This window comes from Zophobas morio, unplaced genomic scaffold (genome assembly GCF_036711695.1).
Source record: "Zophobas morio isolate AGI-343-1 ecotype UQ-CSIRO unplaced genomic scaffold, CSIRO_AGI_Zmor_V1 ptg000575l, whole genome shotgun sequence".
Taxonomy (NCBI): Eukaryota; Metazoa; Arthropoda; class Insecta; order Coleoptera; family Tenebrionidae; genus Zophobas; species Zophobas morio.
The window spans coordinates 166,311-180,298 of record NW_026972678.1 but is presented as its reverse complement, the minus strand read 5'-3'; the positions used below and the strand labels follow the sequence as shown (position 1 = coordinate 180,298).

Sequence of the window (13,988 nt, the reverse complement as noted above, 5' to 3'; positions counted from 1 at the left end):
GTTATTCAATAAATTATTTTCTTATATACGGCGTTACTTTAATGATTCCCGTTTACGAATTGTTCGGCCTAAACTACAGGAATACATATGAAAATGAACGTGCACGCATGTTAAATTATTAATCTATGTGGTAGGTTAATCCGCGTTATTCTAATACTGCCTTTTAGTCAAATAAATGAAATAGCTCTATATTAGTAATCTCCATTCTATCACACTACTTCAACCTACTAATTCTATACCATACATTATAGCTTATAAAACAGAAAAATGATAGGCATTTCATATTTTTAAAAAGACGTTTTACTAAGTAGAAAATACTAGACTCGAAGAAACTTCAGCATCCTGAGTCCAGGTTTTACATTACAATATAAAATACTATTAAAAATGATAAAAAACCGTCTTATTGATATGACACTCATGACCTTGTTATTAATTCATGGTCTAGAGTAATTAAGAATTTTCTTTAGCCAGTGTGTCCAAGATAGCCTTAATTGAAGTCAATTTATTTGACCTCCTTGTCTTCAAAAAATCGTGGAAACCGTGATTAGTATTTTTTTTTGTTTACTATTCTGCTTTATATACACAGCCAATATACGTTAGAACACTTTAAAGAATATAGATTAGTAATAAAAGCTCAGGTGTGAGAAAATCTGTCAGCCCTCTGCGATTATAAGTAACACTCGTTTACTTCTAATGTCTTTAACCTATAGTTATTACTCTAACCACAATCTTTGCTAGAGTAAACACTGAGTGCAAGTAGAAGTAGATCACGTAAACCGTGCGCACTATATTGCTTGAGTAGATGGAGACAAAAAAACCGAATTGAATTTGACCACCTCTTTATAAAAGTAAAGAGCACCGTAGACTCAGCTATTACTAAGTTTGGAAAAGGGAAGATAAATAGAATTTTAAAAGGTAACGCTATGACTGAAATTATCTGAATTTAAAAATCGAAAAGAAGTTTATGAGTTTATTGAATTGTCAAGTATTATAATAAAATTTATTTTTTATGTCGAGAGCTGGACGCTGGTAACTTTGATTTAAAGTTTTCCCACCTGTTTTATTAAAAATTGTCAAGAAGATAAAAAAATCTTAATAACCTCTTACGGTTTATCTAAGCGATGTGTTTGGAGAGTGAGGATGTGAAGTTATAGGATGGGTACATAGTTAAAGGAAATATAATTTTTTTATATTTACAATGCAACTTACACTGAGTTTCTGTTTCATTGTTGTGTTTGCTTGACTAGAAAGTTAACCAAAAGATTAGCATCTTAAGAATTATACCTCAATAAAGTCTACCTTATCAGAAAAAGTTCTCCAGGGTGGGCTCAAAGACTACATATTTTGAAAAAGTTTTTTTTTACGGCACCAAAAAAAATTAAAAAAAAAATAATAGTTAAATTACACTCGGCAAATTCTCGCTTATTCCCAATCGGTTCTTCAACTTGCTTATTGACTTATCCATTTTAAGTAAGGCAAGTCTATAGTAGAGAAAAAGGGTTATAAGCCATTAATTTTTTTGAAAAAGTATAGAAGGATGTTTATATTATCTAGAACCTATGACTCTCCGACTGTAGCCTTATTTCAATTAGTTTTCGATCAAAACCTTCCATGGTTTCCACATGCTTATTACGCCTTATTTCCAGAAGCTTTGGATATAAAACTATACAAACATCTAAACAACTATCAGCAATTAGAGGGACTTTACAGTTTCCTTACATATCATTATACGCTGAGCAGCAATTTTTTCCCTAGTTTTTTGGTAAAGCTCTAGTTCCTGCCTCAACTTGGATGCTAGACTTAAATCAGTTTCTAAGGCCTTTCATCCACGATTTTAATAGCTCAAAAATTGTTCAACGAAGGTCTTTGTTGGTTTGAATAGAGGTTTTACCTTGTTGACGCTGTTAAGGTTAAAATCGAGAGCAACTTGAAGTTCTTCGCAACGCTGTTTAATCAAACTTAGTTTCTCTTGTAATAAAGCAGTGCCCTTATTAGTTTTCGCTTCCTCTTTCAAATTGTTAAGGTCCATAACCTTTCCTTAACCAAGCTAAAACCCGACGTGGAGTAGTTTTTTTTCTTCATACTACGCATTAAAAGTGATGTCGCATAAACTGAAGGCGTGAAGTGGGATAAGAAAGTTAAGAATTGCTATCGCGATTCAAGCCAATAATTAAGAACATGAAAACGTTCACAGCTAAATGGATTATAAACTGCCTAATAGGCGCACAGTGCGCGGGCCCTAATTATCAAAATACAAACTCTTAATCTCTTAAATCTGGTAAATGACCGAATAAATAATAGAGATCAAGTACAGTGTATGTTTTTCTTAACTAAACCTTTTCGGTTTTGCATTGAATTATAATTTATCCCTTTATAATTTTTCCTTACCTTGAAAACTTTTTTCTAAGTTGTTTGTTAATTACTATAGATTATTATTTGTTTAACTTTTTACTTTTTCAATTACTTTTTTTTTATCTTATTTCTTTAAATCGGAAGATGGTTAAGGTTTTGATTTTTTAAGAGATTTTACATATATATAAACCCTATTTGTACCTTATACTCTCTTGTGAGTGTTAGCACTCGTCTAATTCGCGATTTTATACCGTGTCTTGAAATATTAATATCGTTTGGAAAACAATGCAGCTGAATCATAACCCAATCCCAAAGCATTGAATTTTTCTACAGATCGCGATTTGGTATGCATGCAAAATTTTTTAATCATTATTTCAAATGTTCAAATGTGTTGAGTAAGTAATGATAAAAAATTGTAGAAACTAAAGGGAGGCCTCAGTAAAGCCAAAAAAAATTACAACACTAGCCAATTAAAACTAGTCGTTAGTTTAAAATTTTTATATCCGTCCATCTAAATATTAATCTACTACAAGTAAAAATAAGAGGTGACTACTGAAATGTTTTGCGCTTACCGCTCAATAACCGTTACCTTTTTGTTAAAACATTTTTTGCTTAATTTATTTAAACAATTATTAAAATTTTGTATTAGTTACGTTTTAAGTGCCAAAATCTTCTAATGACGTAAGACATCCGACTCCAGCGCTTAATAGAGTTAAAAAGCTACATTTATTGTACAAAGTAATAAATCTTTATTTCAAAATTTTTCTTTGTGCCATAAATTTTCCACATTGGTTTACCTTTATTCCTAAATAAATCTGTGTACAATAAGAAAAAGAAGCAACGAAGCTGAAGGCGAGCGGATACCAAGATTGATGAAAGAGCACTATGTATGCCCGGCTTGTCCACTACAATGTATGGAACACGTGCACAAACTACCAAGCTGTAATTCTAAGGATCAAAACTGTTTTCAATTGAGTTACGCCATTTTCACTGGGTGTACATGCTTCCATTTTACTAAATTAATATTGTATATTAATATTATTATTAAAAAGTGTTTAATACTTGATTGTTGGTGTGCATATTAATAACAATTTTTTTAAATAAATTAACGACTCTTTCAAGGATGAGCTTTTGTGAGTTTTCCTTAGGAAAGCAGCTGCTATCAGTGAACCTTTCATCTGCGAAAATTCATAACGACTCTTGGATTTCACCTTCGTCAGATTTTTCAACAATAAAGAAAGAAATTGTTAAGAAAAGTCAGTTGTTGCTTGCCAAAGATGATAATTCCTTTGAGGTTAGTTTTCAACCAACAAATATTTTAGCCCAAAGGAATATTTTAGTCGTAATAGATTTAAATGGTTTTCTATACCACAGAATCTTTAAATGCCAACATTTTAGTGAGACGGAGTTATCTTCAAAAGTCCCTTGTTACCGTTTAGGTAATTTTTATGTTTATCCCAGGCCTCACTATAAAAGTTTTCTGCAATTTCTATTTGCAAATTTTCATGTGGGGTTGTGGTCTAGTGCTAAGAAACATAATATTTTGAGGCTTATAAACGATGAAAATTGTGGATTTCCTAAAACCTTTTTGGACATGTTAACTTTTATATTTGATCAATCCCATTGCACTGCAATTCCAGTTCCTAACTCTAAAAAACCTTTATTTCTAAAAGATTTAAGTATTGTTTGGGAAAAATTTCCTCAGTGGAATGCTTCTAATACACTAATTATAGACGATAGCGTTGAAAAATTGCAGAGGAATCCGAAATATACGAGTATATCGCCGCCCACTTGGACTCGTAACGATGTTAAAGATGAAAGTCTTGGGATCAACGGCTCAGTTAGAAAATTTTTGACTCATCTATTGGATGCTGGAAAAGTGAATGTCCCAGAATTTGTGGAAACACATCCGTTTACTGCCTTGTAAGAGTAATAAAAACCTTTGTTAAAACTTCAAGTCAATTATTTTATTCTTTTTGGTATAATTGGGTCTACAGATTTTATATAGTAGCATCAAGACCAAACAGTTTAACAACTGCTCTGGCCCATATCTAAGCTTACTCTCTTTTTTTTCAAGAAATTATTCACATAAGAAAAAATCGAGGAACACCTTTTTATAAAATTAAGATGAACAAGAATAGTTACAGAATGTTAAAAGAAAAAGAATTTACTTCATAAGCATTTTTCTTTGAGGTTTATTAAACCTTCAAAATCTGTTTATTTAAACCTGAAGTCTTTTTACTTTCTTACCTGCCCAAATAGTATTTATCTTTTTCATAAGTATTAATTGTAATATATCACAATCTAAGTTACCGATGCTACTTTATTAATTCTTTTAATACCAATATTAATTTAGTACAACTCAACTGGTATTAATTTCTTAGTTTTGTGCTTGCTTCCATTAAAATTAATTATTATTACTATTACAAAATTCAAGGAAAATTTATACAAATAGGTGTTTATTACAGACTATTAGAACTAAAAACTTAACCTGCTATACCAGAAGTAATCTTATAAAATATTTACGCTGGTAATTTAGAAAGATACACATATTTTAACGATTAAATTTGTATTAATAATTTATATACAAGTTCCCATACAGTTTACAGCTATATAATATTTCCGGATAAAGTCGCTGAATTTCGTCTAAGTAATGACAACGCTAGCCCATGTTATTGATTAATCTAAAATGCTGTCGGATTAAAATATCTTCATTCCTAATATTTTTCTTTTACTTATGCTATAAGTAATATGTGTGTTAAAAAGTATGAATCGTGTTCTATTTTGGTCTTAAGCTCCAAATTTTTTCTTTCGGTTTAAATTTTCAAGGAACTCAAGTTTATAGGGCTGCAAAGGTTGGAAGGTCAAAGGAGTAACTGTTTTGGTCTATAGGGCTAAAGCCACAAAAAAGAAGATAGTGAAATTCCTTCTTGAGTAATAGAAATACATAATGTATTAAATTATTTATTACTGGTGTGCTACAGCCGATACGCATAGATCCTCTTGACTGCTTAACCCTTTTCCCCTCTTCAACCCGAAAAGAGGTAAAGCAGGATTGAGTCGTGTTTTTCACAGGTCGCGTACCAGCCATTAGAAATTCATATACGAAGAAAGTTGTAAACAGCAGTAACAATCAAAAAAAGGGTAATATTAAATAAAATAAAGATAAAACACAAAATAAGTAAAAATTAAATAATTATATTATATATACGTTTATATATGTATTTGAAGCATAATAAACAGTACTTTGACTTCAGTATATTAAATAATAGACTGTTTAATTCAGATATAACTATTAAATAAGGATCATTTATGAATATAAAAAATGTAAAATACATAAACATAAATTAACAACATGCACTTAGGGTGGGCAAGTCGAGGCCTCCAGTAATTTAAAATGTGTTCGGGTTTTCATATTTATTGTACCAGTAAATTAGCACTAACAGCATCTAATAAACTGCTGGTATGTTTCACCGTATTCTTTATAGCATAATTTTCAAGAATAAAGACTTAATCGTCTCCAACAGCAGCCACGATGTAACTAATCGTTACGTGTGAATAACGAAGCAACCGTAATCATCCTAAAGTAATTATCTTTAATAAGAAGCAATCTATTATTCCATTGTAAAATAGTTTCTTTTCTTGGCTATTCTAAATTTAGGCCTTTATTAAGCTTGTTTATTATATCTTCCCCTTTTTCATTAATTTCTTAATTAAATTAAAGCAAAGATAGTATACTCAACTGTAATGACTGCTTTGCTGTTATCTGAGAACTTCACGAAGCCTAGGTCGTCCTACCATCTTAAGTGGTTAAGTATTATTTTTTTTTTTTTAAATTAGATATGTAAACAATCTTTTATCCCTCAAAAGCAATAATAAACTAAAAACGAGCTTTATCGCTTCTTCTCTCTCTATCAATTAAATATGCTGGACAATGATATTTGCGGTCGAAGTGAGCCATAATTACATCCAGTGTGTTCTATGAAGAGAGATTACTTTCAGTTGCCCTCCCTTCTGCGGGGAAGTTGCTACACATCCACGGACCTTTTAAGTACAAATAGTTACACAATGCAAATTTCAAGTCAATGGCCACCAGTTGCGCAAGAAACACAAATAAAGGAAAGCAGCCTCCCTTCTGCTACGCAACAGGTGGCTTCAAAATACGCACTGAAAAGCAATAGTATTTTGCTCAACTTCTATATTTGTCTTTATTAAAATAACCTCATTTCATTTTTCTAGTAATAGTATAGATATTGTTTTTATATATAAAATAAAGACTAAGAGAAGTTATCTAGTTTAACATTTCTCGATCTTCCTTCCTCTTTTCTATAAAAGGTGAAATTAAAATCCCATTTAAAAGTTTTTACTTTTTTTTGTGGGTAATACTATTTACCGTAGGTTTCGATGCAAGACTTTAGTACTCATTATAAATTAAAGACTAAAAAAAGAAGAATTATAGAGGAGGATTTAGACACTTTGGATGTTGACTCTGTGCTTGTAAATAAGACTATTATAAACACTAGGTGAGATCAAGGCCTTTATAGTGGGAGAGAATTTAGAACTGTTATTACTATAGTGTAAAGGCAAGAAAACGAAAGATTATCGAGGAGGATCCGGATACTTTCAGCCCTGAATCTGCACTTGCTAATAAGGAGCTTAAGTAAGCTCACTAGCTGCTTCCGTTGTTTAGTACTAGTAATAAAAAAGTCTACTTTGCAGTAATTTGGTGTTTACTTCTTCGAACATAACTAATTGCGAAGCGAAAAACACTTTATTCAACAAGTTTCGTCTTAAATTTTGGCCCAGTGCATATTTTATGTAAATTTATTTTCTACTCGTTTAGGAGATCGTCTTTGCGTGTTCGCAATGCTGGTTATAGACGATGCTCCCGGTACAGGGAGAAAGGCTTGTCTTAGGATTTTTTTACAATATTATCCCTGTTTATTGCTATTCTCCTTTTAGGATTCATTGTTTTACGTAATGAACTCAAGCATAAGAGAGAAAAACAAGGCATGGCTGTCGAGGAAGATGGACTGATAGAAGGTACTGGTTTAGGCTCTTTTTAGCTTAAGCTATTCTAAAAAAACTATAGAAATTTCAACTGCTTCTGAGCGAAGTGACTATTTGGAGGAGGATGACATTTCCTCCGACGCCTCCCACGAAACTCCTCTGTTCTTCCCGGTGGTCACCTCCTTTGGAGATCCGAACAATACGAAAATTTTTGCGCAGGTCGGCCTTGAAGAGCAACGTCTTTAGCTCCACATCACATTTCTTTGGCAGATGTTAGTTAGCGCAGTCATCGATGAAGACTTCCTTTCTTGTGCTTTGGACGGTGGCGTATTTTTTTTCGCTTGACTTTTATTGTTTTTTTCAATATAAAAGAATGCAGAAGAGTATTTTCAAGTGGCTTGGCGCGCCGTTTCGGATAAACTTCGGTCACGTCAACAACTTCTTGATTCTAGTGCGTGGCTACCGTCTTTTAGGGTTGCTTTGAACATGGGCTTTTCTTGGCTTAACTTTTATAATTTCCTTTTTTTTTTTAAGAAAGATCTTCATGCCTACCCGGATGCTAAGAGGACAGTGGGCAGAAATGCTGGGCATGACTGCGACGTACAGGATCGTTTGGTGAACCTTGTTATCTGTTGGTAACTTTTTTTTCAAGTAGGCGTGCGAAAGGTCCAACCATCCTGCCACTGTGACAGTTGTGCTCTCGGGCTGCTCCTACGATAAAAGCTCCTTCAAAGTTCGTAGTGATAGTTTTGCTCAACATTAAAGTCCTCCTTAGCACCACTGCGCAGAGTCTACCGGTCGCTGCAGAAGAGAAAGTCTGGGAGTTGGGGTGCTTTTGTGCGAAGCGGTCTTTGCTTTTCCACAAGATAGTCCACTTTCCTTACCACTGCTATAAGCGGTAGTCGACTATTATCAGCAAACTGGCGCTGTGTTTGACGTGGCTTGTGCTTGAGCAGCTTTTACAGAAAAGTAAAAAGCCTGGAGCCTCTCTATGCGACTTCTGTGGAGCTTGTAGAGCACTTTACTACCGAGCCGATCATGGACCAGGTCCTTTCTAACCCTCGAAGATTCCTTCATATTTTTCCCTCCAACCATGCGCCATTCCGCCCAGCCCGGTAGAGACCTCGAGGCGCTGATCGCATCGGTAGACAAATTTATCCACGCTTCGTAAGGACAAAACTTGTGCCAGCTCGCCTTTACTCTCCGACTTAACGTCGAACTGCGTATTGCCAGGAAACGTGTAGTAAAGCTTTTTATTTTCCTTTTTTGTGCTTGCGGAGAAGAAAATGAAATTAACTAAGTAATATTGCGTTGGAAGCAGGATCCTTAAATTTAAAATTCCGCTACTTATTTCGGCAGTTCCGCGTTTTTAATTGGTTCCGTAAATGTAAAACGTTTCTCCCTTTAAAAAATTACTTTTGCAGCTACTCCATTTCTATTACAGCTGCTTTTTGCAATGTCTATTATATGGTCTTGTTTTACCCTTTGCTTGATTGTCTCTAGCACTAATAAACATGGATATCAACAAATGTAACAAAGGCCCTACAATCTATAATATTTTTATATTAACAAGGTCAGCATTTATCCCATTACACGCACGTGTTAAAAATAGCTTTACTATTTATCGAAAATTACTAATACTGTTTCGATGTCTTTGTTTGTATTTTTCGTGCCTTCGTTGCAAGTTGCTTGGTAGCTTTAAAACTGTCCCTAATGGGAAGGGGTCGAAATTAGTGGTAAATATGGCAATGGCCAGTCAAGAAGTTTCACCATTATTAATTTGCTTGTTCCGCATAAAATAAATAAATTGGCAAACACAAACCTTGTTAAAACTATAAAAAGTAGTAACTTGATTTATACGTGTACAAAGTTAATTACAAAAATCTGATAATAATCCTGAAGGTTAACTTTTCTTTTGGTCTATAAGATATTTTTTGTCCTCTTTGTAAAGGTACATATACAGGCGAACGGCCAATAATAAAAATGTGTCAGTGTTGTGTTTACTGCTTTATGTCACCCTATAAGCAAGAGGTCTCCCTTCATTCAAGCATGAGTGCTGGAGACAATACAAAGCTTCTCTTAATGGCCCTTTAGACAATTTATTCACCCTGTATCCTCTCTACTTTATAATAAAGACAAAACAGCTTCAAGGGTGCTGGTTAACTTTATTAATAGCCCTTGAATATATATATACGTACGAAAAGATGATATTGTACTTTAGGGTTAGGGTTAGCTTAAGTTGCCTGGCTGCGTGCTATGATCTTTTAATTGAACAATGTTTATTAGGCATGAAGTAGGAAGTTACCTGATAGGTAGTACTAACTACAGTTTAGGCTAAAAAACATAATACATTATTCTATAAGCCTCTGAAAACTGTGTAAAAGAAAAGAAAATCTTACTTAACGGCATGCTTTCCCTAATAGATAAAGTCATACGTATGTACCAAGGAGTACGTCCAGATACACAAATTAATTATCCCGTGAGGCATCCGGAACCGTGTGGGTGGTGTCTTAAACTATTTCTCTTATGGCATTCGCTAGAATATAAGCTTTGCCGATCACACGGTATAAAGGAATGAAATCTGCATTACAAGCAAACACCCTCTACTCTCTAACACTTGCAATTACTTTCAGAGCAGTCGAACACTATAATATACAAAGTCATCACTACCACTTCAATGTAACTATACCAGACGAATAGTGCTTAGAGTTAAAATCTTAATTATAAAGATTAAAGACAGTGTCCCTCTTCCATCGCAGAGCCGAATTATTTAAAAAAGCAGGTCAAAAAAAAATGGAACCTTTTTACTAGAATTCAAGCATTGCCTCAGATAGGCGAAGTAAATACAGCGCTTGTAATAGTATAGGGTCACATTTTACCAGATGGTACCCTTAAACGAACCTATACTTTCTTTCATACTGATGGTACCTTAAAAAATATGTAACAAATTTACATCCTGAACCCAACTAAACATATATAATGGACAATATCGAATTTAACCTACATGGTTATCTAAATTTAAAGCGTTGTATAGTTGCATTTCTTTATACACAACAAACCACCAAAAGCTGAGCATGGTTTTATAGCAGTATATAAAAGAAAATTTAATACGTCGGCATACGAAGAAGGAAGGAGATTTGAAAAGCTAACAACTGTATGCGCGTTAAATAGAAATCGGGTCACTTACCTAGAGAAATAATATTGCTTATAGGTCCATTTACTTGAAACGTTGCGAACCATATAGAGTGCAAAATGCGCAAAATAAAACAAGCAAACTTAGTAGTTTTGCTAGTTCTCGGGTCTATTCAGCTTTGAAAAGAATGCTAAATTTAATAAGTGATGGAACTTTAGTATTCTTCTCTAGAGTGATACATGAAAAATAATGTAGCAAAATATACCATTATCCCTATTTTTTATATTAGCTTTAGCTAACTTTGTATTGATTCTTTTATTCGGAGTTGTAGTTTAACTGCTAAGGGCAACTGGTTCGGTTTAACCTTGTTTTATTGCGCCGCGCTGGTGTAATGATAGTGTATTAGGCTATATAATGTAATATTATGTAGTAAGATATGCTATGGTTAATAGTGTTATCTACTAGTATCTTATATAAGCGCGCGACTCCCCAGCAAAGCAATTAGGTACAAATTTTTAATTAAAAGAATTTGCCAAAGGATTCCATAACACCTAATTGAGTGTATAAAAAGCACTAACCATTAGTTTCTTAAGCTGCAAAGTATTTATACATTATGACCACATCTAAAGAACAGAGTGCCAAAAAAATTTTAAAATGTTATAATAGAAACCCACAGACTCCACTGATGGCAATAACAGTTCTTTATTAAAAACAAAAGATAATACTATTTTTGAGAATGTATTTTAGTGGTAATAAGGTGGTTTAAAACGTTATTGGTCATAAAACCAACAGAGGCTAAGAAAATAAATTTATAACTCAAAAATTACAGCCACTTTAGCTAAAAAACGACGCTTTTAAGAGAGTCCAACCAAATAGGTAACCTACATAACGATATTTAAGGGAACATTAACAAAATTTGAGGACATTTTGAACACAACAAATAAATACCTTCTAAAACTAAGGGTACAACTGCAATATAAATTTATATACAAATACGTAAGCAGGCATAGTTCAAATAGATAGAAATTAATATCATACAAACACATATGAAACTATAAAAATGCGTGAAAATGTGGGAAAAAAGAAAAAACTATAATCGTTAGAAATATAGCCCAACCTCGGGGTACCAAACGATTTTTTTATCCCCCTTTAGATACAGAAAGAAAGAGAACACCATAAATTATTGGAGTTAAAAGCCTCCAGTTATTACTTAACATACATCTTCGCCACAGTCTCGTTTGTAGGAATACATATGTCGGTTCATTCTCATTTTAACTGCCTTGTAGTATAATACACTTGGATAAGGCGGAGAGGCTAACTTTAACTTTTTAATTTATTAAATCCTAAGTGAGAAGTTCGGAAAAGTAGTCTCCTCGCCAAGGACTGGGCAATGTAATAAGAAAAAGTAATATTGCCAACATTAAATAGCTGTAAGGGCATTTTTGTAAAGATAGGTCAATGGTGAATAAACCTTCTCTGGCTTTGTAGATACAGATAAAAACGATTTATTAATAAACCTACGTTACTATTAAACATTATAATAGTTGTTGATATGTCATAGTTACTTTTATTTACTTCTGATTAGTATAATTTAACTCTTATTATATTATTAAGATATTATTACCGCTATATATCTATACTATCACTCTTTTGCTCTTCAGTACTATCCGTTTTTAGTAATGTTCTCTCCAAACGTCTCTCTTTCAATTATTTAATAATGGCAATGACTAGATGCCCAATTGATCAACAAATGCAGATCTCAAGCTCTAAAGCAGGTAAATAGCATACAAATTAGAGAATATCAGTTTTTTTTTCTTTTAATTTATAACACCAACTCTTTTGTGACTATAAGAAAACTCAAAATGTTTTACGTTGACGTGGAAGCACGTCCACGGTTCCCAAACTTTTTAGTTAGTCATTCGTTGATCTTATTTGCATTGCGCTGAAAAACGACATTTAGCGACTCGAGCTGGAGATAGCGTCGCCCCCCTTAAGAAGCCCAAAATCTCGTTCTGTTCACCATAAGCTAGTGCACAATTGCCGGCGAGTCCTAAACTCTTTTTGTTACTGTAAAAGAAGTATATTCATAAAGAAAAAATTAGAAAGTTTGGGAAGATTTAGTTAAAAATAGTAAAAACCTACCTAGATGGTCAGTTGCGAAGTATTACATTTCTTCAACTAAATTTAATAACGCTCTAGAAATATCTATATAGTAATAATAAGGATCTGCTATAGAATATTAGTATAGAACAATTCACAACCTTAATTTTAATTCTATTAACAAAGCGTACCCTAAGTTTTACTAAAATCCTGCGTTTTGTGAGAGACTATTCACACCAAAAATATACAATACATACAAAAAAGTCAGAGACATATTCATATGTTTGTTGTACAGTTAGTAAAGCTTAAAAGTTAAAGTTAAAAAGAAAAAGATAATATTTCCCTCTGCTCTTTGTTTCTTTGGTTTACGTAGTGTAAAAAAGATCTTAGGCAGTGTGAGCCGGTGGTATTTGGTATTTAGTCTAAAGAATTTCAAAGCTAAAAAAAAATCTAGTCAAAGATATTACAACAAATCTTATTTTTTCATCTTCGAGTAAATGATTTTATTAAGAAATCTCTATAAGTCCGTAGAAATGAAAGAGAAAAAATAAGCCTTACATTTTAAATCTTATTTTAATTTTTTCTTTTTTTGCTTATAATACTAAACAATTTAGATCCTACAACGTTATCAATTATTTTCTAACTACTTTGTTTATGAAAAAAAGTTTAAACAAAACCTATGTATTCCGGCATACAGTATGTTATACTTATAAATTTACACAGTATTGTTTTAGTTAATAAAATTCAAGGCTTCCAAGTACTGCAGGCGGTGCATCGTAACGAAAACTAGACTCAATGTTTAAAATATTACTGCTATTCAATGATCGTTGTAACAAAGCCGAGTAACAAAAAGGAAACGAAAATCATAAATTTGTAATAAGTCAGCTAAATCATCCTATATATATATTAAATCCCATTTTAACAGTCACTAATTCGGGGTATCCTCCTAACAGCTGTTTCAACAGTTAAAAATTTGGTAAAACTTGACTGCAAAGTAGATTAAAATGAAACACTGATTATTTTCCTAATCACCTTAGTATTATCTTCTTTGTGCCAAAAAAGCACAGCTTATATTGGTAACTAATAAAATTTACAAGCAAAGAGGTCACTAAAAGTTTTTCTAGAGCACCAAGCTTCATCTAGCGTTGGGGTATAAATAGTCTCCAAATTTCCCACCACTTAAAAATATGCACTTCAAGTTTAACGCATACTTTTTCTTTATAAACTTTGTTTTCATTTACTTTCATTTTGTTAAATATAGTTCAATATAATATCGGCATTCTTCCAAATTAGTTGTTATTAATTTGGAAGGAGAAGCTGGCAAACTTAACGCTAAGCAATTGAACTTACAAGCTATGAGTTAACCACTGCAAAAAATAGACGCGTTCATTAA

At 32.8% G+C, this 13,988-nt stretch overlaps 2 protein-coding genes and 1 long non-coding RNA gene across 9 annotated transcripts; 2 read left to right on the top strand and 1 right to left on the bottom strand.

Moving 5' to 3' along the window:
* Positions 1-1,021: 1,021 nt before the first annotated feature.
* LOC135121401 (uncharacterized) lies at positions 1,022-2,048 on the bottom strand. 2 transcript variants are annotated; one of them, XM_064045721.1, is made up of 6 exons: positions 1,892-2,048; positions 1,720-1,819; positions 1,558-1,675; positions 1,406-1,481; positions 1,300-1,335; positions 1,022-1,243 (listed from the first exon to the last, which is right to left on the bottom strand). In XM_064045721.1, the coding sequence occupies exons 1-6, from the start codon at positions 2,027-2,029 to the stop codon at positions 1,115-1,117; spliced, it is 597 nt and encodes a 198-aa protein (XP_063901791.1). In that variant the 5' UTR covers positions 2,030-2,048; the 3' UTR covers positions 1,022-1,114. The 2 variants fall into 2 exon arrangements, with proteins under 2 accessions (XP_063901791.1, XP_063901792.1); XM_064045722.1 differs by having other exon boundaries at positions 1,558-1,663.
* A 563-nt stretch (positions 2,049-2,611) lies between these two features.
* Positions 2,612-4,309, top strand: LOC135121399 (uncharacterized). 4 transcript variants are annotated; one of them, XR_010278961.1, is made up of 5 exons: positions 2,612-2,696; positions 3,002-3,090; positions 3,182-3,646; positions 3,727-4,031; positions 4,086-4,309. It is a non-coding gene; the product is annotated as an uncharacterized LOC135121399 (long non-coding RNA). The 4 variants fall into 4 exon arrangements; XR_010278959.1 differs by having other exon boundaries at positions 3,702-3,791; XR_010278958.1 differs by having other exon boundaries at positions 3,182-3,791.
* Positions 4,310-6,621: 2,312 nt separating this feature from the next.
* LOC135121400 (uncharacterized) lies at positions 6,622-8,761 on the top strand. Of its 3 annotated transcripts, XR_010278962.1 has the most exons (14): positions 6,622-6,687; positions 6,751-6,875; positions 6,929-7,012; positions 7,072-7,134; positions 7,196-7,257; positions 7,315-7,395; positions 7,445-7,581; positions 7,633-7,684; positions 7,742-7,836; positions 7,897-7,962; positions 8,018-8,095; positions 8,151-8,260; positions 8,319-8,605; positions 8,684-8,761. XR_010278962.1 is itself a non-coding variant. In XM_064045719.1 (13 exons), exons 2-13 carry the CDS (start codon positions 6,757-6,759, stop codon positions 8,479-8,481), a joined length of 1,110 nt encoding a protein of 369 aa, XP_063901789.1. In that variant the 5' UTR covers positions 6,622-6,687; positions 6,751-6,756; the 3' UTR covers positions 8,482-8,746. The 3 variants fall into 3 exon arrangements, 2 of the variants coding, with proteins under 2 accessions (XP_063901789.1, XP_063901790.1); XM_064045719.1 differs by having other exon boundaries at positions 8,319-8,746; XM_064045720.1 differs by lacking the exon at positions 7,072-7,134 and having other exon boundaries at positions 8,319-8,746.
* Positions 8,762-13,988: the final 5,227 nt, after the last annotated feature.